The sequence below is a fragment of the Salmo trutta genome, chromosome 17 (genome assembly GCF_901001165.1).
Source record: "Salmo trutta chromosome 17, fSalTru1.1, whole genome shotgun sequence".
Classification (NCBI taxonomy): Eukaryota; Metazoa; Chordata; class Actinopteri; order Salmoniformes; family Salmonidae; genus Salmo; species Salmo trutta.
Window position 1 is genome coordinate 3,871,109 of NC_042973.1, and position 26,075 is coordinate 3,897,183.

The 26,075-nt window shown below is 42.0% G+C and overlaps 1 protein-coding gene across 2 annotated transcripts; it reads right to left on the reverse strand.

Moving 5' to 3' along the window:
* Window positions 1-729: 729 nt before the first annotated feature.
* Window positions 730-14,490, reverse strand: klhl30 (kelch-like family member 30). 2 transcript variants are annotated; one of them, XM_029695427.1, is made up of 9 exons: window positions 14,339-14,490; window positions 12,915-12,957; window positions 11,623-12,488; window positions 11,193-11,379; window positions 7,940-8,026; window positions 7,300-7,455; window positions 3,088-3,276; window positions 2,546-2,691; window positions 730-1,920 (listed from the first exon to the last, which is right to left on the reverse strand). In XM_029695427.1, exons 3-9 carry the CDS (start codon window positions 12,394-12,396, stop codon window positions 1,672-1,674), a joined length of 1,788 nt encoding a protein of 595 aa, XP_029551287.1. In that variant the 5' UTR covers window positions 12,397-12,488; window positions 12,915-12,957; window positions 14,339-14,490; the 3' UTR covers window positions 730-1,671. The 2 variants fall into 2 exon arrangements, with proteins under 2 accessions (XP_029551287.1, XP_029551288.1); XM_029695428.1 differs by lacking the exon at window positions 12,915-12,957.
* Window positions 14,491-26,075: the final 11,585 nt, after the last annotated feature.

Genomic DNA, 26,075 nt, shown 5'->3' on the forward strand with positions numbered 1-26,075 from the left:
ATGTTGAACTGACACCGTGCCCAGTGGGCGGAACTGACACCGTGCCCAGTAGACGTTGAACTGACACCGTGCCCAGTAGATGTTGAACTGACTCCTTGCCCAGTGGGATGAACTGACACCGTGCCCAGTAGACGTTGAACTGGCACCGTGCCCAGTCGACGTTGAACTGACACCGTGCCCAGTAGATGTTGAACTGACACCATGCCCAGTAGACGTTGAACTGACACCGTGCCCAGTAGACGTTGAACTGACACCGTGCCCAGTAGATGTTGAACTGACACCGTGCCCAGTGGGCGGAACTGACACCGTGCCCAGTAGACGTTGAACTGACACCGTGCCCAGTAGATGTTGAACTGACACTGTGCCCAGTAGATGTTGAACTGACTCCCTGCCCAGTGGGATGAACTGACACCGTGCCCAGTAGACGTTGAACTGGCACCGTGCCCAGTAGACGTTGAACTGACACCGTGCCCAGTAGATGTTGAACTGACACCGTGCCCAGTAGATGTTGAACTGACACCGTGCCCAGTAGATGTTGAACTGACACCGTGCCCAGTAGATGTTGAACTGACACCGTGCCCAGTGGGTTGCTTATAAACAAACACAGGTTGAAAAAACACTTTTGCATAATAACACAAAAGCATTTGCTGTAAATAATGAAATATTCCATGCTTTCCATAAAAAAAAAAACATATTTACAAAGATATTTTGATTAAACATCACATTTTCTACAAAGTTAAAATTTTATGATTCACAGTACATTTTCTACAAAGATTGAATAAGTCAACAAACAAACAAACAAACAAACAAACTCAATAATACAGATTCCAAACAGACGTTTCAGGAAGTCAGGAAGTAACAATATAAATAAACACATCGTCACATGAGTATAATGTTACAAGAAAAACAAGAGAAGAACAATTGGCCAAGGCAGCATAGAGGATCAAGTAACGTTCTATTGTAGTGCATAAAGACATCCTCCATAATCTAGAGATGAACAACATTCCACATGCATAGAGTAGTCTAGGCTACTGACAGCCAAGACAGTCGGACATAAAAGTCTGACAATAGTCTGTGCACTATAACCCTGAGATCAGTCTGTCATGGCCATGGGCTCAGTGCCGGGGGCTCAGTACTTGAATTAGACCTGCATCTACTGCCTAAAGGTCTCCATATTAAATCATTTCTGTGTAACAATTAAGTACTCTGGTTTATTTGAATTAGCAAAGAGCAGTTTCTCAATAAATTCTTTTGCTAGGACTCTCCGGGAGTGTTCTGAGTGGGGAGTGGAAATCTGAAAACTGGCTGTAATTGGCAGAGAGGTTTGTAACTTTCGTTCTTATTGGTCTATTAACTAATTTACGGTCTGTTGATGTCACCAGGCAGGCCAAAACTCCATCACATCAAAACAGGGTCTTACACTAAAAGGGCACAGTCGTAATTTTCACAATTTCACAGTATTATGCCAACCTCATAGTGTGGAAATATAAATAAAACAAAAGGGACATGACTGCACTGGGCCTTTAAGCGCTGACTGCACATCTAGAATATTCACCCCTAAAATATGGTCGACTACACCAGTACTTTTAAGTTAAAATCAGTATCTAAAATGAGTACCAGCACCTTTCTTTCCACTTCAAGTGCTGCATGCCATGGACCCGACTGTTCCATTTAGGTTTCATCGAGGGGGAATGGGTCGGCCCACTGGGAGGGGTCCAGGAAGATAGAACAGGTCCCGCTGTAGATCCAGAGCCTTGGTAGGAAACACTCCACCTTCCAGCTGTTAGAAGCTCTGTTGTACACCTCTACCTCCACCCCGTAGTCCCCCTCCATGCCCTTCCAGTGACCCCCTGTTGCAAAGAGCTGACTGTCCAACGCCACAAGATCTCCGTTCTCATGGAGCATGTGCAGCAGCTGGACCTGGGGGAATACACAGGAGGAGAGGATTAATCAGTCCATCCATCTCTCCATCCATCCATCCATCCATCATCTCTCCATCTCTCCATCCATCCATCCATCCATCCATCCATCCATATCCTTAACCCTGACTCTAACCCCTAACCCTAACTCCTAACCCTAACTCTAACCCTAACTCTAAACCCTAACCCTAACTCTAACCCTAACTCTAACCCTAACTCCTAACCCTGACTCTAACCCCTAACCCTAACCCTGACTCTAACCCCTAACCCTAACTCTAAACCCTAACCCTAACTCTAACCCCTAACCCTAACTCTAACCCTAACTCTAACCCCTAACCCTAACTCTAACCCCTAACCCTAACTCTAACCCCCAATCATAACCCTAACCCCTAACTCTAACCCCTGACCCCAACTCTAACCCCTAACCCCTAACCTTGACTCTAACCCCTGACCCCAACCCTAACCCCTAACTCTAACCCTAACTCTAACCCCTAACCCTAACTCTAACCCTAACTCTAACCCTAACTCTAACCCCTAACCCTAACCATAACTCTAACCCCTAACCCCTAACTCTAACCCCTAACCCTAACTCTAACCCCTGACCATAACCCTAACCCCTGACGCACCTTCTGCCACATGTTAGCCAGTGGGTCGTAGCAGTAAACCTTCTTGGTGTTGTCAGCGATGAGGTAGATGAGCCCCTCCACTGAGACACAGCGAGGAGAGGACAGGTACTTGGGGATGAAGGGAGAGCAGATGACACTCCATCCGTCTTGGGGACAGAGAGACACAGTGGGGCAAAGATATGAGATAGGATCTGATGAGAATATGACAAGTGTTGTAGCCTACTTGCTTTTCCTTAATTCTTACTAAAACTGATTTGTTTTTTGAAATGGACAAAGGTAGAGATATGAATCTGGACAACACATGCTAGGTTACATGTTTGATTACACTGAAGAGAGATTTAAAAAGGAACAGAAAGGATACTGCAACACTTCTAAAGCGATAATCAATAATTGGGATCATGTCTGGGGGGGGATCAATTCCCTTTCAATTTAGTCAAATTCAAGACGTGAACATGAAAATGGAATCGGGCCCACAAACACTAGTGACGGTTCCGTGTTGTGAGCCTATTACCTACGTGATGCTCCATGCCGTTCCTACCTACCTATAACAGGATTGTAGCACTGCAGAGTCAAGGCGTTGTACTTAACAGCACAGGAGCCTATCACGTATAGTTTACCATGGCAGGCAGTCGCTGTGAAGTTTGTCACGTATTTCACTGCAGGGCATGTTCGGGCCCAGGTGTCATTGTATGGGTCATAGTGCTCAATGTCTACAAAGTCCATTGTAGTGCCTGTGGAGAGAAAACACTGGTGTTATCTGACCAGACCAATGTTAAGAAAAAAAACTGTCCACTTATTATGACAAAGCATATCTATCGCTACAGATCGGCAGGCTGCAGTGGTTTAGAGGTCTGAACAGTATAGAGAATTAGTCGAGATCTAATCTGTCTACTTCCTATTGGTCTAGTTCCCATTGGTGTAGTTCCTATTGGTGTAGTTCCTATTGGTCTAGTTCCTATTGGTCTAGTTCCTATTGGTCTAGTTCACATTGGTTTAGTTCCTATTGGTCTAGTTCCTATTGGTCTAGTTCCTATTGGTCTAGTTCCTATTGGTCTAGTTCCTATTGGTCTAGTTCCTTTTGGTCTATTACCTAAAGATATAGTTTCTATTGGTCTAGTTCCTATAGGTCTAGTTCCTATTGGTGTAGATTCTATAGGTCTAGTTCCTATTGGTCTAGTTCACATTGGTTTAGTTCCTATTGGTCTAGTTCCTATTGGTCTAGTTCTTATTGGTCTAGTTCCTATTGGTCTAGTTCCTATTGGTCTAGTTCCTATTGGTCTAGTTCCTATTGGTCTAGTTCCTATTGGTCTAGTTCCTATTGGTCTAGTTCTTATTGGTCTAGTTCCTATTGGTCTAGTTCCTATTGGTCTAGTTCCTATTGGTCTAGTTCCTATTGGTCTATTACCTAAAGATATAGTTTCTATTGGTCTAGTTCCTATAGGTCTAGTTCCTATTGGTGTAGATTCTATAGGTCTAGTTCCTATTGGTCTAGTTCACATTGGTTTAGTTCCTATTGGTCTAGTTCCTATTGGTCTAGTTCTTATTGGTCTAGTTCCTATTGGTCTAGTTCCTATTGGTCTAGTTCCTATTGGTCTAGTTCCTATTGGTCTAGTTCTTATTGGTCTAGTTCCTATTGGTCTAGTTCCTATTGGTCTAGTTCCTATTGGTCTAGTTCCTATTGGTCTAGTTCCTATTGGTCTAGTTCTTATTGGTCTAGTTCCTATTGGTCTAGTTCCTATTGGTCTAGTTCCTATTGGTCTAGTTCTTATTGGTCTAGTTCCTATTGGTCTAGTTCCTATTGGTCTAGTTCCTATTGGTCTAGTTCTTATTGGTCTAGTTCCTATTGGTCTAGTTCCTTTTGGTCTAGTTCCTATTGGTCTAGTTCCTATTGGTCTAGTTCCTATTGGTCTAGTTCCTTTTGGTCTAGTTCCTATTAGTCTAGTTTCTGTTGGTCTAGTTCTTATAGGTCTAGTTCCTATTGGTCTATTATAGGTCTATTATAGGTCTAGTTCCTATAGGCCAATTTCAGGTCTATTATAGGTCTATTATAGGTCTACTATAGGTCTACTATAGGTCTATTATAGGTCTACTATTGGTCTATTATAGGTCTATTAGAGGTCTAGTTCTTATATGTCTATTATTGGTCTATTATAGGTCTATTATAGGTCTAGTTCTTATAGGTCTATTATTGGTCTATTATTGGTCTATTATTTGGTCTAATTCTTATAGGTCTATTATAGGTCTATTATAGGTCTATTATAGGTCTATTATAGATCTATTATAGGTCTAGTTCCTATTGGTCTAGTTCCTATTAGTCAAGTTCCTGTTGGTCTAGTTCTTATAGGTCTATTATAGGTCTATTATAGGTCTATTATAGGTCTAGTTCTTATAGGTCTAGTTGCTATTGGTCTATTATAGGTCTGTTATAAGTCTAGTTCCTATAGGTCTATTAAAGGTCCATTATAGGTCTATTATAGGTCTATTATAGGTCTAGTTCCTATAGGTCTATTATAGGTCTATTAGAGGTCTATTATATGTATAGTTCCTATAGGTCTATTGTAGGTCTTTTATAGGTATATTATAGGTCTATTATATGTATAGTTCCTATAGGTCTATTGTAGGTCTTTTATATGTCTATTGTAGGTCTTTTATAGGTCTATTATAGGTCTATTATAGGTCTATTATAGGTCTATTATAGGTCTATTAGAGGTCTATTAGAGGTCTATTATATGTATAGTTCCTATAGGTCTATTGTAGGTCTTTTATAGGTCTATTATGTGTCTAGTTCCTATAGGTCTATTATAGGTCTATTATAGGTCTATTATAGGTCTAGTTCCTATAGGTCTATAATAGGTCTAGTTCCTATAGGTCTATAATAGGTCTAGTTCCTATAGGTCTATTATTGGTCTATTATAGGTCTAGTTCCTATAGGTCTATTATAGGTCTATTATTGGTCTATTATAGGTCTATTATAGGTCTAGTTCCTATAGGTCTATTATAGGTCTAGTTCCTATAGGTCTATTATAGGTCTATTAGAGGTCTATTATAGGTCTATTATAGGTCTATTATAGGTCTAGTTCCCATAGGTCTATTATAGGTCTATTATAGGTCTAGTTCCTATAGGTCTATTATAGGTCTATTATAGGTCTATTATAGGTCTAGTTCCTATAGGTCTATTATAGGTCTATTATAGGTCTATTATAGGTCTACTATATGACTATTATAGGTATATTATATGACTATTATAGGTCTATTATAGGTCTATTATATGACTATTATAGGTCTATTATATGACTATTATAGGTCTATTATAGGTATATTATATGACTATTATAGGTCTATTATAGGTCTATTATATGACTATTATTGGTCTATTATATGACTATTATAGGTCTATTATATGACTATTATAGGTCTATTATTGGTCTGTTATAGGTCTAGTTCCTATAAGTCTATTATAGGTCTATTATAGGTCTATTTTAGGTCTAGTTCTTATAGGTCTATTATAGGTCTATTATAGGTCTATTATAGGTCTAGTTCCTATATGTCTATTATTGGTCTATTATAGGTCTATTATAGGCCTAGTTCTTATAGGTATATTATAAGTCTATTTTAGGTCTATTGTATGACTATTATAGGTCTATTATAGGTCTATTATATGACTATTATATGACTATTATAGGTCTATTGTAGGTCTTTTATAGGTCTATTATATGACTATTGTAGGTCTATTATAGGTCTATTATAGGTCTATTATAGGTCTAGTTCCCATAGGTCTATTATAGGTCTATTATAGGTCTAGTTCCTATAGGTCTATTATAGGTCTATTATAGGTCTATTATAGGTCTAGTTCCTATAGGTCTATTATAGGTCTATTATAGGTCTATTATAGGTCTACTATATGACTATTATAGGTATATTATATGACTATTATAGGTCTATTATAGGTCTATTATATGACTATTATAGGTCTATTATATGACTATTATAGGTCTATTATAGGTATATTATATGACTATTATAGGTCTATTATAGGTCTATTATATGACTATTATTGGTCTATTATATGACTATTATAGGTCTATTATATGACTATTATAGGTCTATTATTGGTCTGTTATAGGTCTAGTTCCTATAAGTCTATTATAGGTCTATTATAGGTCTATTTTAGGTCTAGTTCTTATAGGTCTATTATAGGTCTATTATAGGTCTATTATAGGTCTAGTTCCTATATGTCTATTATTGGTCTATTATAGGTCTATTATAGGCCTAGTTCTTATAGGTATATTATAAGTCTATTTTAGGTCTATTGTATGACTATTATAGGTCTATTATAGGTCTATTATATGACTATTATATGACTATTATAGGTCTATTGTAGGTCTTTTATAGGTCTATTATATGACTATTGTAGGTCTATTATAGGTCTATTATAGGTCTATTATGTGTCTAGTTCCTATAGGTCTAGTTCCTATAGGTCTATTATAGGTCTATTATAGGTCTATTATAGGTCTAGTTCCTATATGTCTATTAGAGGTCTATTATAGGTCTATTATAGGCCTAGTTCCAATATGTCTATTAGAGGTCTAGTTCCTATATGTCTATTATTGGTCTATTATAGGTCTATTATAGGTCTAGTTCTTATAGGTCTATTAGAGGTCTAGTTCCTATATGTCTATTATTGGTCTATTATAGGTCTAGTTCTTATAGGTCTATTATAGGTCTAGTTTCTATAGTTCATATTTCTCTCTTTCCTCCGATGACGTATATCTCTCCACTGAGGGCTGCTGAGGTGTGGTTAGTCCGGGGCCGGAGCATGGGAGCCACCGTCACCCACCGTCCCTCTCTGGTTATGTACTTCCAGGTCTCTGTGGTCGACCAGGTGTTGGATTGGGAACCCCTCGAGCCCCCTAAGATGAGAGAGGGATGGAGGGAAGGAGGGATGAAGGGAAGGAGGCAGGGAGGGATGAAGAGAGGGAGGGATGGATGGATGGAGGGAAGGAGGCAGGGAGGGAGGATTAGGAGGCGGGGAGGGATGGATGGATGGATGGAGGGAGGGATGGATGGATGGAGGGAGGGATGAAGGGATGGATGGAGGGATGAACGGAGGTAGGGATGGAGGGAGGGAGGGATGGATGGAGGGATGAACGGAGGCAGGGAGGGAGGGAGGGAGGGAGGGAGAGAGAGTGACTATCCGATCATTGTCAATCTTCTTTTCAGGACACTGAGGATACGGGATGCATCAATTATATTTATCAACTAAGCACACTTCAACAATTGGAGGAAATCTGAATTTGGTTTACTGACAATGAATACTTTAATTTTATGTATTTATTTTATGTATTTATGTATTTATTTTTTCAAATCAAGTGCCCTAAATTAAAGCCAACTGACCTGTGACATAAACGTCATTATTCAGAGAGACCACAGAGTATCCGTACTTGTTGTGGTTGGGGAAGACTGGCAGCTCATACCACTGTTCTGTAGAGAGAGAGACATGATACTGTTATTCATACCACTGTTCTGTAGAGACATCGTCATGTTATTCATACCACTGTTCTGATGTTATTCATACCACTGCTCTGTAGAGACATGATAATGTTATTCATACCACTGTTCTGTAGAGAGAGAGACATGCTAATGTTATTCATACCACTGCTCTGTAGAGAGACATGATACTGTTATTCATACCACTGTTCTGTAGAGACATAATGTTATTCATACCACCGTTCTGTAGAGAGACATGGTAATGTTATTCTTTTTTAAATTTTTAAATTTCACCTTTATTTAACCAGGTAGGCCAGTTGAGAACAAGTTCTCATTTACAACTGCGACCTGGCCAAGATAAAACAACAACACAGAGTTATACATGGAATAAACAAACGTACAGACAATAACACAATAGAAAAAGTCTATATACCGTGTGTGCAAATGGCATAAGGAGGTAAGGCAATAAATAGGCCATAGTAGCGAAGTAATTACAATTTAGCAAATTAACACTGGAGTGATAGATGTGCAGATGATGGTGTGCAAGTAGAAATACTGGTGTGCAAAAGAGCAAAAAAGTTAATAAAAACAATATGGGGATGAGGTAGTTAGATTGGATGGGCTACTTACAGATGGGCTGTGTACAGCTGCAGCGATCGGTAAGCTGCTCAGATAGATGACGCTTAAAGTTAGTGAGGGAGATATGTCTCCAACTTCAGCGATTTTTGCAATTCATTCCAGTCATTGGCAGCAGAGAACTGGAAGGAAAGGCGGCCAAAGAGGTGTTGGCTTTGGGGATGACCAGTGAGATATACTTGCTGGAGCGCGTGCTACAGGTGGGTGCTGCTATGGTGACCAGTGAGCTGAGATAAGGTGGAGCTTTGCCTAGCATAGACTTATAGATGACCTGGAGCCAGTGGGTCTGGTGACGAATATGTAGCGAGGGCCAGTCGACGAGAGCATACAGGTCGCAGTGGTGGGTGGTATATGGGACTTTGGTGACAAAACGGATGGCACTGTGATAGACTGCATCCAGTTTGCTGAGTAGAGTGTTGGAGGCTATTTTGTAAATGACATCGCTGAAGTCGAGGATCGGTAGGATAGTCAGTTTTATGAGGGTATGTTTGGCAATGTCAGTGAAGGAGGTTTGTTGCAAAATAGGAAGCCGATTCTAGATTTAATTTTGGATTGGAGATGTTTAATATGAGTCTGAAAGGAGAGTTTACAGTCTAGCCAGACACCTAGGTATTTGTAGTTGTCCACATGTTCTAAGTCAGAACCGTCCAGAGTAGTGATGCTAGTCGGGCGGGCGGGTGCGGGCAGCAATCGGTTGAAAAGCATGTATTTAGATTTATTAGCCTTTAAGAGCAGTTGGAGGCCACGGAAGGAGTGTTGAATGGCATTGAAGCTCGTTTGGAGGTTTGTTAACACAGTGTCCAAAGAAGGGCCAGATGTATACAGAATGGTGTCGTCTGCGTAGAGGTGGATGAGGGAATCACCCGCAGCAAGAGCGACATCATTGACGTATACAGAGAAAAGAGTCGGCCCGAGAATTGAACCCTGTGGTACCCCCATAGAGACTGCGAGAGGTCCGGACAACAGGCCCTCCGATTTGACACACTGAACTCTATCTGAGAAGTTGTTGGTGAACCAGGCGAGGCAGTCATTTGAGAAACCAAGGCTGTTGAGTGTGACAATAAGAATACGGTGATTGACAGAGTCGAAAGCCTTGGCCAGGTCGATGAAGACGGCTGCACAGTACTGTCTTTTATCAATGGTGGTTATGATATTGTTTAGTACCTTGAGCATGGCTGAGGTGCACCTATGACCAGCTCGGAAACCAGATTGCACAGCAGAGAAGGTACTGTGGGATTCGAAATGGTCAGTGATCTGTTTGTTAACTTGGCTTTCGAAGACTTTAGAAAGGCAGGGCAGGATGGATATAGGTCTGTAATAGTTTGGGTCTAGAGTGTTACCCCCTTTGAAGAGGGGGATGACCGTGGCAGCTTTCCAATCTTTAGGGATCTCGGATGATACGAAAGAGAGGTTGAACAGACTGGTAATAGGGGTTGCAACAATGGCGACGGATAATTTTAGAAAGAGAGGGTCCAGATTGTCTAGCCCAGCTGATTTGTACGGGTCCAGGTTTTGCAGCTCTTTCAGAACATCTGCTATCTGGATTTGGATGAAGGAGGAGCTCGGGAGGCCTGGGCAAGTAGCTGCGGGGGGTGCGGAGCTGTTGGCCGGGGTTGGGATAGCCAGGAGGAAAGCATGGCCAGCTGCAGAGAAATGCTTATTCAAATTCTCTATTATTGTGGATTTATCGGTGTTGACATTGTTTCCTAGCCTCAATGCAGTGGGCAGCTGGGAGGAGGTGCTCTTATTCTCCATGGACTTTACAGTGTCCCAAAACTTTTTGGAGTTAGCTACAGGATGCAAATTTCTATTTGAAAAAGCTAGCCTTTGCTTTCCTAACTGACTGTGTGTATTGGTTCCTGACTTCCCTGAACAGTAGCATATTGCGGGGACTATTCGATGCTAGTGCAGTCCGCCACATGATGTTTTTGTGCTGGTCGAGGACAGTCAGGTCTGGAGTGAACCAAGGGCTATATCTGTTCTTAGTTCTACATTTTTTGAAAGGGGCATGCTTATTTTTAAGATGTTGAGGTAATTACTTTTAAAGAATAACCAGGCATCCTCTACTGATGGGACGAGGTCAATATCCTTCCAGGATACCCAGGCCAGGTCGATTAGAAAGGCCTGCTCACTGAATCGTTTTAGGGAGCGTTTGACAGTGATGAGGGGTGGTCGTTTGACCGCGGACCCATAGCGGTTGCAGGCAATGAGGCAGTGATCGCTGAGATCCTGATTGAAAACAGCAGAGGTGTACCACTACTCTGTAGAGACATGATAATGTTATTCATACCACTACTCTGTAGAGAGAGACATCACAACATGCACATTATTTATAGGGTCTTTGCTGGGTGGACACTAGCCTGGTCCCAGATCTGTTTGTGCTGTCTTCTCCACTCCTATGGTCATTGTCACATGACAAATTTGGCCAGACAGCACAAACAGATCTGGGACCAGGTTATAGGGACACAGATGCTCAGAACACATGAGTGAGGATTAGGAAGATGAGGAGGAAGAGGAGCATTACGTGTCTTAGGGTTGTAGAAGCCACAGTTCCCGGGCAGCAGCCTGGGGTCTCTGTCTTCATCATCATCATCTTCGTCATCTGAGTCGTCCAGCGAGCGTCCTCCCATCACGAATAACACCTCCTCCAGGTTGGGTTGGGGACTTGGGCTGCCACTCTGGACCACATCGCCTGGCTTCACGTCCATTTTCTACACAAAGACGGTGATTTGGAAATGTTGGGAAATATGGAACTTTTCTCTGCCCTGAAAAAACTTAAGGTTCCGGTTTCCTAGACACAGATCAAGCCTCGCCCTGGAATAAAAAATAAACTCAAGTAGAACCCCCATTCAAAGTGTATTTGAGTCAAGGACTAGGCTTATTGGTGGTTGGGAAACTGGACCATTAAGTTTAAAATATTAAAACATTGGTACTTTTTTATCTTGTTCATTTACCTCTCTGCATACCCTCTCCACCACCTCCACACAGCTGAGAGAGGCTAGGACCAGGCTGTCCTTCATAAGGGTGTTAGTGAGGTAGTCAGGGGACAGGAGGGCCAGGCGGGTCAGCCCCAGAAGCTCTGGGAGGTGGGGGAGTCGGGACTCCTGGTGGTGTCTCACCCAGGCCAGGGCTGCCTCCACACGGGTACACTCTGTCCTGGTCTGTAGCCTCTCGTTGGACAGACACGCCACTAACCTCTCCTTCTCCAGCAGAGGAAACTCCTCCCAGCGCTGTACGGCCTCAAAGTTCTCCAGAAGGAATCCCCAGGCCTTTGCTACCACCTCGGGACAGCCGTGTACCTCCCCGAACTCCAGGATCCCCAGGCAGTTGGTGGCATCGATCTGGTGCTGGAGGTAACGGCTGCACACAGTCCGGACCGCCTGGAACTGTAGCTGACTGGACGTGCGTATCAGGCCCTCCACGTTTCCCTGGTTGATGGTGAGTTTCCCTGTGTAGCAGAAGTCTAGAATTGAAGCCATTACGTCAGGATCCACTCCGTGCAGCTCCACCCGGGCCGCTATGCTCTCCACAAAGTCCCCGGAGAACATGGAGTGGAAGTAGACGCTGCAGAGCGCCAGGACGGCCCGGTGGCAGGGGAAGTCGCGGCCGCCCGCGGCCAGAGTCACGTCCACTAGTTTGGGGTTGCAGCAGAGGGAGCGCAGCCCCTCCAGGATGCTCTGGGGGTGGGAGGCAAGGCAAAAGTCCAGATCGTCCACATTACGCACCATGGTGACCACGACCCTTCTTCACCTTTACCCTTCTGATCTCTAACCTCTTAATCTGTTCAGAGTCCAGGCCCAACAGCTGCTGTCAATGTTACCTACAAGAGGAGAGATGAGGGGTGAGACTTCTTTGACAAAACTTTGTCTTCAGGGTTTGTATCCACAAAGAGCGTCTCTGGGTAAGAACGCTGATCTTCAGGATCAAGTTCCCCCCCCCTTCTCATTCATTATGATTTTTTTTAAAGGCAAAAACTGCATTCCTACTCAGAGACGCCTTGTGAATACAGACCCGGGGATGACAACTGTAGTGGCCTGAGAGCGGTTTTTGCTAGATCATCCAAGTTCAGTACGGTCAAATGGTCAGAATACACGTCATGTTTATTCATAGAACACTTACAACAACCTCGGAACACAGGTGGTTGCAAAAGATCTGTTTATCTGTCGAGTTTATAATAACAACTTGTTACTTTGAAGCTGATTTTTCTAATGAATTGACAAGCAAACAAAATAAAGTTATTTCCTACCCCTGGAACGTTGTTAAAATGTGTTTGCAGCTTTCAAATTTGACTACAAGAGAAAGAAAGAAAGAACAACAACTCAGGCAAAGTTAGATCAAAGTTAGATCAAAGTTAGATCAAAGTTAGATCAAAGTTAGATCAAAGCTGAAGTAATGTCTGCAAGATCACATCATGATCACACAGTCTTCTACATAACAAAACCGCTTATAATTGCATAGTGTAACATTACAGTGTGACAAAAAACACCCACTGTGTTTTTTTTCTTCATGTGGCCAAAACTCAAACAGTGCACGCCACTAGGCAAAATACACAGGTAAGACTATGCCTCAGTTTAAATTGGTGGGTAGAAGCTGAAAAACGTGAAGTTGATGATCCCTGTCAAGGGAGGAGCAGATTGTTTTTGTATATGACAGTAAAACATTTTTATGATGCTCTATATAAAATTAGTTGGCACCTTCAATTCTTTAAACACTGTACATCATTCAAAACAACACTGTACATCATTCAAAACAACACTGTACGTCATTCAAAACAACACTGTACATAATTCAAAACAACACTGTACGCCATTCAAAACAACACTGTACATAATTCAAAACAACACTGTACATAATTCAAAACAACACTGTACATAATTCAAAACAACACTGTACGTCATTCAAAACAACACTGTACGCCATTCAAAACAACACTGTACGCCATACAAAACAACACTGTACATCATCCAAAACAACACTGTACATCATTCAAAACAAAAATCTAGGATCTAAGTGCATACCGAGAAGGGTAAAACTTAAAGAATAACAATCACGTTTGAATGCGGTGCATTTTTTGTCTTACAGTAATGTTATGCTATTATATTTGGCTCTGTTATGAAGAATACTGTGATCATTATAACTTCATTAAACGAGCACCATTGGCTTGAGTAGCCTGTTCTCTATAGACAATATAGACGTGCGCAGAAAGTGATCCACACATGCCCAGAATCTTCGGGAAGCTTCGGATCTTTTAGTTGTGGATTAAAGATCCCCCCCCAAAAAAAGTCCGATCAGCAGTCACAGCTCAATTTATAATACAAAATAGTTTGTGAGATTTTTACACCTAGGCCTCAATGTAGAGCCATGCAGTGAAAGATCACAACCTTTGTGAAAACTTTACATAGTATATGGCTTTTCATAACATTTCCTTTCTATCCTAGGAGAGTTGACGTTAAATGTTTTTTTTTATTTTTTTATTTTTTATAAAAGTTAAACGTTGTTCGTATGAACCAAGATACATTTCTAAACTCTAGTGTCATAATTAAGTCCATGGCATTCTGTTTACGTGGTAACAACCGCCACAAAGCTAGTTGTATCCCATGCTCCCTCCGGCCCACAGTAAATTACATTTCCTATCTTCAAACAGGAGAGAAGAAGAAATGAAAGACTTACCAGAGAGGGTAACTAAAGGGAATAATTGCTCATATTTCCGGTAAATGGAGTGTGTGGTTCAGAGAGCGGCCAGTTAGAACAACATGTAGTTGGCAGTATAGAGAACAACTGTTAGAGCCAAGTCATTGGGCCAGACTACCCTCGGCTAAATGGCACCCTATTCCCTATGTAGTGCACTATTTTGGACCAGAGCTCCATGGAGGCTAGAGTACCATTGAGGCAGCAGCTGCTGGTCTTTCAGAGGGCTATTTTTAGGATGGCCAAAGACTCGGGACTAAAGTCAGATTCCAAACAGCATGGTGGGTTTCAACACACTCCACACCTGCTGTTAAAGGGACACACACACACACAGTTGACACACACAGACAGATATACATGCACACACACACACTCTCTCTCTCTTTCTCTTTCTCAGTCCCCTCTCTCTCTCTCTCTCTCTTTCAGCTCCCTCTCTCTCTCTCTCGCTCTCTCTCTCTCTCTCTTTCAGCTCCCTCTCTCTCTCTCTCTCTCTCTCTCTCTCTCTCTCTCTCTCTCTCTCTTTTTCAGCTCCCTCTCTCTCTTTCAGCTCCCTCTCTCTCTTTCAGCTCCCTCTCTCTCTCTCTCTCTCCTTTTCATCTCCCTCTCTCTCTCTCTCTCTCTCTCTCTCACTCTCTCTTTTTTCAGCTCCCTCTATTTCTTTCAGCTCCCTCTCTCTCTCTCTCTCTCAGCCCCCCCTCTCTCTCTCTTTTTTCAGCTCTCTCTCTCTCTCTCTCTCTCTCTCTCTCTCTCTCTCTCTCATGGTTAATGAGATACTGTAATTTATATAACAACTGCTTGTCAAGGAGTAGCAGTTTCATTTGTTACATTACAGTGGCTCCATAATAGTTAACATACAGCAGAGTCGGTGCTGTGGGGGTAGAGATGTTAGAGGCTAATACTTAGCACTGTGTTTTAATATTATGGCACAAGGTCACTCTTCACGGTAACAGAAATGATACTGATGTGTCTTAGAATGGTGAGTGATGAAAAAAACTATAATAATTCATTGATAATTGATTGGATTTATATAATGCTTTTCTACCAACTAACACGTTTGAGGTACAGTATGACCCAGATGCAGACAGAGTAGAAGAAACAAAAGTTTATTCCTAACAACAGGAGCAGGCAAAATGACAGGTCAAGGCAGGCAGGGGTCAATAATCCAGAGGGTGTGTAAAGGGACCAGAACTGCAGGCAGTCTCAGGGTCAGGGCAGGCAGAAAGGTCAAAACCGGGAAGGACTCGAAAACAGGAACAGGAAAACAGCTGCTGGTAGGTTTCATGAACAAAACGAACTGGCAACAGACAAACAGAGAACACAGGTATAAATACACAAGGGGATAATGGGCGACACCTGGAGGAGGGTGGAGACAAGCGAAACAGATCAGGATGTGACACCAACTGAGTTACTCAAAGCGCTTTACATAGTAGGGGGAAACTTACCTCATCCACTAACCAGATAGTGGAGCAGCCACCTGGGTGATGAATGGCAGCCATTTTTTTGCCAGAATGCTCACCACACATCAGCTATCCAATAGAGAGGTGAGGAGTGATATATGCCAATTAGGAATGAAGGAGATGATTAGGTGACTATGATGGAATGGGGCCAGGTTGGGAATTTAGCCATGACACTGGGGTTAACACCCCTATTCTTACAATAAGTGCCATGGGATTATTTGTCAGAGAACCCATTTAACATACCATCCAAAAGATGTCACAATTCCAGCAGTGTCTGGTCTCCGATCCAGGGACCAACTGGACCAACCCTGCTTAGCTTTAGAGACAAGCCAGCAGTGGGATGCAGGGTGGTTTGCTGCTATGATATTAGTAGGTGGACAGTAAAGGCACTTTACATTTTAGTCATTTAGACCCTCTTATCCAGAGCAACTTACAGTAGTGAATGCATACATTTCAACTCATCTCATACATTTTTCTCATACTGGCCCCCCGTGGGAATCAAACCCACAACCCTGGCATTGCAAACACCATTGCAAACACCATGCTCTACCAACTGAGCCACAGGGAGGCCAATACACTTCTGAGAAGAATTCACATGACACTAGCTGTCCTTTTGTTTTAACTACTCCTATAGAAATGGTAGTCTGTCAGGTACTCAGCATGAAGGTCTGATTTCTCTATTATTAAAACAAGACCCAGATGGCAAATATAAGAACCGGTCTATCTAAAAAAAACTGGAGTCCCCTTTACACTTCAATGTTGTGATGCAAAAATATTAGCAAAATGCAAAATGCATAGCCCTCAGAAAGGGTTTTACTAGGTATTGTTCATCCTGATCAGACAGGTTTTTTTACATGGACGATATGTTGGAGATAATATACAACAACTACTAGAAATAATAGAACATCATGAAACATCTAAGAAGCCAGGCCTGATATTTATAGCGGATTTTGAAAATGCATTTGATAAAGTGCGACTGGTTTTATTTATAAATGCATGGATTTTTTTTCAATTTCGGTGATTCTCTTATAAAATGGGTCAAAATAATGCCCAACCCCAGGTGTAAATACCGGCTGCTTCTCAGAGAGTTTTGAATTGTCAAGAGGAGTTAAACAAGAGTGTCCGCTGTCACCATATCTATTCGTTATGGCCATCGAAATCAGATCCAATAACGATATTAGAGGATTAGAAATCCAAGGCTTAAACACAAAGTGTCCATGTATGCCGATGACTCAAGTTTTATATTAGGTAGATCCCTGCAATGTCTCATTGAAGATCTAAATAACTTTTCTGTACTCTGGACTAAAACTTAGTGTACAATATTACGTATTGGATCTTTAAAAAATACAACTTTTACATTACCCTGCAGTTTGCCTATAAAATGGGCTGATGGTGAAGTAGACATACTTGGTATTCATATCACAAAATATATAAATTAGCTCTCCACAATGAATTTCAATAGAAAACTTGTAAAAATAGACAAGATTCTGCAACCATTGAGAGGTAAATACCTGTCTATTTATGGAAAAATTGCCCTGATTAACTCCTTAGTCATATCTCAATTTACTCACTTACTTATGGCGCTGCCTAGTCCTGATGATTCGTTTTTCAAATCATATGAGAAAAAAATATTTAGCTTTATCTGGGACGCTAAACCAGACAAAATAAAACGTGCCTATCTATATAATGAATATGAATTGGGTGGGTTGAGATTATTAAATATAAAAGCACTAAACCTCTCTCTAAAAGCTTCACTTATTCAAAAGTTTTACTTGAACCCTAAATGGTTCTCAAGAAGATTACTAAGAAAAAGCTCATCATTGTTTAAAAATGGCCTTTTTGCCTTGGTGCAGATTGCCATGTCTCATTTTCAATTAATTTAAAATAATACTTTTTTCAAAGTATCTCTCTTTTTCAAACAAGCATTGCAGATCTGGCTACAATTTCAATTTCATCCCCCTGAAAAGATAGAACAAATATTTCAGCAAATATTATGGCTGAACTCAAATGTGCTGGTTGATAAAAATACCTGTATTTATGGGAAAGATGTTTGAAAAGGGTATTTTGTTCTTAAATTATATTGTAAATTGGAATGGTAGAGTTATATCTTTCATGGAGTTATCAGAATTGTACGGGAAGGTCTGCTCAATCCAAGAGTACAACCAATTGATTACAGCATTACCCCAGAAATGGAGGAGACAGGTGGCAGCGGGAGGAGGTAGAGAACTGGTCTGTCTGCCCAATATAAAGGAACAAAACATGCGGAGGAATAAAAATAGCATAAATAGGAAAGTATACCAGTTTCATTTGAGGACCAGGATGTTGACAACTGTGCCATACAGATTGCAAAACATAATAAAAGTATGTTTGAATGACACTGAGGGGCAGTGTTTTTACAGCTAATGTTGGTTTGCAGGTGCAGGTGTTTGTACACATGCATATACACACTCATTCAAATAAACACATACAAGAACACACATATACATGTAATAGTGCCAGACATGCTCACAAACATATACAGTTGGCATTGCTGTTATGATTTCAGTTGTCCTTGATGTCCTTTGTTTTGTTACTTGTTGTTTTCTTCTGTCTTTTCCTTTTTTCTCTTTAGTTCATTCTCTTGGTTGTTGGTGCATTGGGGGGTTCTTGGGGGTGGGGAATGGAATTAACTGTATTGTATGGGAATTGTATTTTTTATTTGTATTTTTCTTCTTGGTGGGGGGACTGTGGGAGGGGTCTCGAATGGTTGAGGGACAGCTATTGTGGAACTGTGGGGGGGATCTTGGAGGGTTCGGGTTCATGTTTTTTTGGCCTGGTGGAGATCTGTCAACGTGCCCTTGAGCAGGGCATTGACCCTGGATGCTTCTGTGTGTCGCTCTGAATGGGAATCTGCTGGATGACTGGTATGGCGTAGTTGTTGAGCGGCTTCACTGCAAGTATAATGTATTTTTTGGATATTCAATTAAAAAATAATAATAATAATAATAACAAAAATAAATAAATAAAATAAATAAATAAAAAGCTGTCCTTTAAATTAATTTATTGTAATAATTTTATAGCTTGTATTATGCAGCTGACTATCAGTTTCTGAGATTGGAAAGTTTACTGTAGGCCTTCTCTTTAAATAATAAATGCTGTTATAACTATTCACAAAGAACACAAAGGTATTCACACTCCTGAGTGGCGCAGCGGTCTAACGAACTGCTTTGCAGTGCTGAAGGCGTCACTACAGACCCGGGTTCGATCTCAGGCTGTGTCACAACTGGCTGTGACCTGGAGCCCCATAGGGCAATACTATGCATCAATAAAACAGATTGGTATGTTAGTCCAAGAACACAAACAAAAATGTATTTGGATATACTGCAGTAGCTAAAGATTTCATTTTAGTGAGGAGCTTTTTGCCACCAAGCTGAACTTAGTGTCACACTCTGACCTAGGAGAGCTGTGTTTTCTCTGTTTAGTTAGGTCAGGGTGTGATAGGTGGGTGGGCATTCTAGGTTTTGTTTTCTAGGTTTTGGCCGGGTATGGGTTCCAATCAGAGGCAGCTGTCTATCGTTGTCTCTGATTGGAAGCCAAACTTAGGCAGCCTGTTTTTCCCTTTGTTTTCGTGGGATCTTGTTTTTGTGCAGCTGTGTGTGAGCAGCCCCCAGAATGTCACTTTTGTTTCAGTTTCACCTGTTTATTGTTTTTGTTCAAGTTCACAAATAAAATATGTGGAACTACCAACACGCTGCGCCTTGGATAATTTATGACGGGGAATACGAAGACAGCACTCGTGACATTTAGTCAGATGGACACTTCTTCAGAATGTTTGTTGTGACTGACTCCTTTTGCGGAGACCGTGTCTCACCGCCATTTTACTCTGTTGAAGACAAGGCAATACCACACATCAGTTAAAATAACTTGGTCAAATAGACCTATAAGTCCAAGAACAGAAACAAAAATATCTGAGAGTGAAGAGATATGGACTTACGGTGCTTGTTGAAGCTTCTGGAGATCTCATTTCACAAAGGAGTATTTGCCATCAAACCCAAGGATGTTGTTGGTCAGGTAGGATGTTCAGAAGGCTTGACCTCTTCTGTGGAAAACGACACCATTTTTCTCTGTTGAGCCGTATCATTCATCAGTTATTATGCAGTGTCCATATTAGGACAGTCTCATTCTCAGCAGGACTTGTTTGAAACATCCGGATGTCCTAATACGGACACCATAATTAGAACAGATTGGAGTACTAGAACAGAAACACATATCTGAGGAAGAGGAAATAGGAAATACAATGTAAACCAAATGTAAAGGCTTTCATCAGCACGACATAAAACGTTGACATATTAGTTCAAGAGCAACAAAACAGAGGTGTTTGGTTAAAAATATGTAAGAAACATCTGAGGAAGAACTAACTGCTGAAGACTTTTTTGCCCCCCAGCTGAACATTTCGTGAGATCGACAGTCATCACTTCCGCCATTATCTTATTCTGTAGAAGACTAAGAAGACAAAACTATTTATCAGTATAGCAGCCTGGTAAATCATCCTAAAAACAGACTGTCATAGTCGTCGTAAGGGACAGACCATGGCGCAGCGGGTATAAATCAAAATCAAATCAAATGTATTTATAAAGCCCTTCTTACATCAGCTGATATCTCAAAGTGCTGTACAGAAACCCAGCCTAAAACCCCCAAACAGCAAGCAATGCAGGTGTAGAAGCACGTGGGCTAGGAAAAATCTCCCTACAAAGGCCAAAACCTAGAAAGAAACCTAGAGAGGGACCAGGCTATGAGGGGTGGCCAGTCCTCTTCTGGCTGTGCCGGGTGGAGATTATAACAGCACATAGCCAAGATGTTCAAATGTTCATAAATGACCAGCATGGTCAAATAAAAATAATCATAGTAGTTGTCGAGGGTGCAACAAGTCAGTAACACAAGAGTAAGTGTCAGTTGGCTTTTTCATAGCCGATCTTTGAGAGTATCTCTACCACTCCTGTTGTCTCTAGAGAGTTGAAAACAGCAGGTCTGGGACAGGTAGCACGTCCGGTGAACAGGTCAGGGTTCCAGCAGGTCTGGGACAGCAGGTCTGGGATAGGTAGCACGTCCGGAGAACAGGTCAGGGTTCCATAGCCGCAGGCAGAACAGTTGGAACTGGAGTAGCAGCACTGCCAGGTGGACTGGGGACAGCAAGGAGTCATCAATCCAGGTAGTCCGGAGGCATGGTCCTAGGGCTCAGGTCCTCCGAGAGAGAGAGAGAAAGAAAGAAAAAGAGAAAGAGAGAATTAGAGAGAGCATATTTAAATTCACACAGGACACCGGAAAAGACAAGAGAAATACTCCAGATGTGACAGACTGACACTAGCCCCCCGACACATAAACTACTGCAGCATAAATACTGGAGGCTGAGACAGGAGGGGTCAGGAGAAACTGTGGCCCCATCCGATGAAACCCCCGGACAGGGCCAGGGTATAGTGCTCATCTTCTTTTATTAATGAGTAAAGTGAAAACTTAAACAAAAATTAACAAACGACAGTTACGTAAGGTACTAAGACTATACGAAAAACAACCACCCACAAACCCAAAGGAAAAAACAGGCTGCCTAAGTATGGCTTCCAATCAGAGACAACGAAAGACACCTGCTTCTGATTGGAAACCATACTCGGCCACACATAGAAAATGAACATAGAAAATGAAAACAAGAACAAATCCCCTGGAAACAAACAAATCCCCAAAACACACAGAAATAACACCCCCCTGCCATGCCCTGACCATACTACAATGACAAATGACCCCTTTACTGGTCAGGACGTGACAGAGACATATCAAAAGGTGGAGGTAATGTGATGCTTATTGCTTGTCTTGCTATTAGCTCTGATTTGTTTAAACTAATCGTCGACTTAATTTCTGTCAGGACCCTTTTTTATCACGAGGAGGAGGTTTTTGTCTGACACCATATGGACAGTTTTCACCTCCTTGCTACTCTCAGCTAAAGTTTTCACTACTGAAAGAAAACTGTGACAGATGTGTTTTGTTATTGTGTGTTTGGATGAGAGCAGTGTCCTACTCGTGTTATTAACACATGGCAACAACAGACACAAAAAAACATCAAATTCCAAACGTCATGGATTGACCAATGATTTGAATTGATCCAATGGTGACATCAATTCCCAAACCACTATTACATGTAGTAACTTGCTTTGTGAAAAAGAATGTTGAATGAATAAACATAAACAAGTAGAAATAGCACTGGTGTTATCCTCGCCAGTTGATGCCACTTTAACGTGTTATACACTGGAGATGTCATATGGTTGGGCTTGAGACGAGGAGAGGAGGAGGTGTAGGGGTTGAGGAGGTGCAGGAGGAGAAGGTTATTTAGCCTGGGAAGACATTTTTGTCTCTGGTTGCTGGGTTACAGAACAGAGCATTGGGTCAGTTCTTGTAATATATACTGCACAGTAGAAATATTGACTTCTACGGCAAAAATCTGACCCATATCAGGTCCCGTGTGGCTCAGTTGGTAAAGCATGGTGTTTGCAACGCCAGGGTTGTGGGTTGGATTTCCACGGGGGAACAGTATGCAGAAAACATGTATGAAATGAATGCTTCCAATAGTGTATGTCGCTCTGGATAGGACGTAAATGTAATCAAATTGTATTTAAATACCTTTTTAAAATCAACACATGTCAAAGTGCTTAACAGTAACATTGCTTATACCTCAAAGTGCAAGCAAAAGCACAGTGGACAGGAACATTTCCTAAAAAGAAGAAATCTTGAGAGGAACCAGGTAGAGTGGAGTCCCATTAGTATGTCAACCTTCAGGCTTTCCATTTTTGTGATGTTGTTATTGTGGAGGGTAGTCCCAAAATAGGTCTTGAAGGCGATGGTAGAAGTCCTTTTTACTGGTCCGCTACGTCACAGCCTGTCTCCCCCTCACGTCCTCCTCAACCAGACCTAGTTCCCCTATGGGCCAGTCAGCTGAAAGTCGAGGAGAGAGAGAGAAAGACATATAGAGAGAGTCCACAAAAGTGGAGATAAATTTGACTACAATAACTACTGTTGGATATGCGTCAATAGCAACCTTGGGAAAATCCTCTGCATTATCATTAACAGCAGACTCATGCAGTTCCTCAGTGAAACAAATGTACTGAGCAAATGTCAAATTGGATGTTTTTACCAAATTACCGTACGACAGACCACGTGTTCTCCATGCACACCCTACGTGGCAAACAAACAAACAAACAAACCAAAACAAGTGCAAAGTCTTCTCATGCTTTGTTAATTTCAAAAAAGCTTTTGACTCAACTTGGCATAAAATCCAGGGGGTGAGACAGGGATGCAGCTTAAACCCCACCCTCTTCAACATATATCAATGAATTGGTGAGGGCACTAGAACAGTCTGCAGCACCCAGTCTCAGGTAGTCTAGTGGTTAGAGCGTTGGGTCAGCAACCGGAAGGCTGCTGGATTGAATCCCCGAGCTGACAAGGTGCAAATCTGTCATTCTGCAACTGAGCAAGGCAGTCAAAAAAACAAAAATTTGACATACCAATTAGGATCTGGCTAAAAATACCCATTGCCCTTTATGGCTGTGAGGTCTGGAGTCCACTCACCAACCTAGAATTCACAAAATAGGACAAACACCAAATTGAGACTTTTTTTTTCTTCAGCATTCTGCAAAACTATCCTCTGTGTACAATGTAAAACACCAAATAATGCATGCAGAGCAGAATTAGGCTGATAACCGCTAATTATCAAAATCCAGAAAAGAGCCGTTAAATTCTACAACCACCTAACATTCCCAAACCTTCCATAACAAAGCCATCACCTACAGAGAAATAAACCTGGAGAAGAGTCCCCTAAGCAAGCTGGTCCTGGGGCTCTGTTCACAAACACAAACAGACCCCACAGAGCCATCACCTACAGAGAAATAAACCTGGAGAAGAGTCCCCTAAGCAAGCTGGTCCTGGGGCTCTGTTCACAAACACACCCCACAGAGCCATCACCTACAGAGAAATAAACCTGGGGAAAAGTCCACTAAGCAAGCTGGTCCTGGGGCTCTGTTCACAAACACAAACAGGACAGTAACAGTAACACAATTAGACCCAACCAAATCATGAGAAAACAAAAATATAATTACTTGACACATTGGAAAGAATTAACCAAAACAACTGAGCAAACTAGAATGTTATTTGTCCCTAAACAGAGAGTACACAGTGGCAGAATACCTGACCACTGTGACTGACCAAAACCTAAGGAAAGCTTTGACTATGTACAGACTCAGTGAGCATAGCCTTGGTGTTGAGGGTGGCAGGGTAGCCTAGTGGTTAGACTGTTGGAGTAGCAACTGAAAGGTTGCAAGTTCAAATCGCTGAGCTGACAAGGTAGAAATCTGTTGTTCTGCCCCCTGAACAGGCAGTTAACCCACTTTTCCTGGGCCGTCATTGAAAATAAGATTTTGTTCTTAACTGACTTGCCTAGTTAAATAAAGGTAAAATAAATAAAAAATTGAGAAAGAAGGCTGAAGGGTAGACCTGGCTGACAAGACGAGACAGGCTATGTGCACACAGCCCACAAAATGAGGTGGAAACTGAGCTGCACTTCCTAACCTCCTGCCAAATGAATGACAATTTTAGAGACACATATGTCCCACAGATACACAAAGAATTTGAAAACATATCCAATTTTGATAAACTCCCATATCTACTGGGTGAAATACCACAGTGTCACAACAGAAAGATGTGTGACCTGTTGCCACAAGAAAAGGTCAACCAGTGAAGAACAAACACCATTGTAAATACAACCCATATTTATGTTTATTTATTTTCCCTTTTGTACTTTAACTATTTACACATCATTATAACACTGTATATGTACATACTATGACATTTGAAATGTCTTTATTCTCTTGGAACTTTTGTGAGTGTAATGTTTACTGTTCATTTTTGATTGTTTATTTCACTTTTGTTTATTATCTATTTCACTTGCTTTGGCAATGTAAACATATGTTTCCCCTTCCAATAAAGCCCTTAAATTGAAATTTCATTGAGATTGAGTTGGAGCGAGAGAGAGAGAGAGAGAGAGAGAGAGAGAGAGAGAGAGAGAGAGAGAGAGAGAGAGAGAGAGAGAGAGAGAGAGAGAGAGAGAGAGAGAGAGAGAGAGAGAGAGAGAGAGAGAGATTGAGTGTGAGTGAGTGAGTGAGTGAGTGAGTGAGTGAGTGAGTGAGTGAGTGAGTGAGTGAGTGAGTGAGTGAGTGAGTGAACACAGAGTCAAATACCTCTCAGGCCGCTTGGGGAGAGTGGAGCTCAACTACAGCGAGTTCAGAACAGAACAGAGAGATGAGGATGAGGAAACCAACAGGATGAGGAGGGAAAAAAAAAGAACCAAACCTTGAATGTATTGGCAGGATGCCACACCCCCACCGAGGGAGGATGCAGGATATATGGAAGTGTTTAGATCTCCCCTAATGAACCTGTAATGTCCTAATGGAGGCAGATCAAATTCTGCTCTCCAAGGACAGGATTAAAACACAACGGGGGCGTCCCACAGTGCCCAAATTCCCTATGATAGTGCACCACTTTTTACTAGGGTCCATAGGGCTCCAGTGTACTGTTGGGAATAGGGTGCCATTTGGGACGTAGCCAACATCAAAGGCAAGGGCTGATACACTGCAGCACACTGTTATGCTTTGTCTCCAAGGGGGTGGTCCTGGACATTTCCTCACGCCACTTTGATGTGGAACAGCACCAAATATGCTGTGATATTAATGCTTTTTGCTCTCGCTGCAAAGTTAACTTCCCAGAAGTGGTATATAATACATGAAGAGATGAACAGGGAGGGGGCTGGGGTGTGTGTGTGTGTGTGTGTGTGTGTGTGGGGGGGGGGGGTATGGGTGTGTGTGTGGGGGGGGAGGGGGGTGTGTGTGTGTGTGTGTTTGTGTGTGTGTGTGTGTGGGGGGGGGGGGTGTGGGTGTGTGTGTGTGTGAGTGTGTGTGTATGGGGGTGGGTGTGTGGGGTGTGTGTGTGTGTGGGTGGGGTGTGTGTGTGTGGGGGGGGGTAATGGGAGTGTGTGTGTGGGGGTGTGTGTGTGTTGGGGTGAGGGTGTGTGTGGGTGTGTGTGTGTGTGTGTGTGTGGGTGGGTGGTGTGTGTGTGTGTTGGGGTGAGGTGGTGTGGGTGTGTGTGTGTGTGGGGGGGGTGGGTGTGTGTGGGGGTGTGGGTGTGTGGTGTGTGTTGTGTGTGTGTGTGTGTGTGTGGGTGTGTGGGGTGGGTGGGGGTTGGTGTGTGG

Bases quoted from the DNA above. Each gene is read 5' to 3' on its own strand.
- klhl30 (XM_029695428.1), bottom strand. From the start codon at position 12,396: ATGGTGCGTAATGTGGACGATCTGGACTTTTGCCTTGCCTCCCACCCC. The intron at 7,456-7,939 runs GTCAGTTGGCTT...CTCTCATCTTAG, and splicing joins TAATGACGTTTATGTCACAG to GGGGCTCGAGGGGTTCCCAA. The intron at 1,921-2,545 runs GTGCGTCAGGGG...GTATTCCCCCAG, and splicing joins TGGCTAACATGTGGCAGAAG to GTCCAGCTGCTGCACATGCT.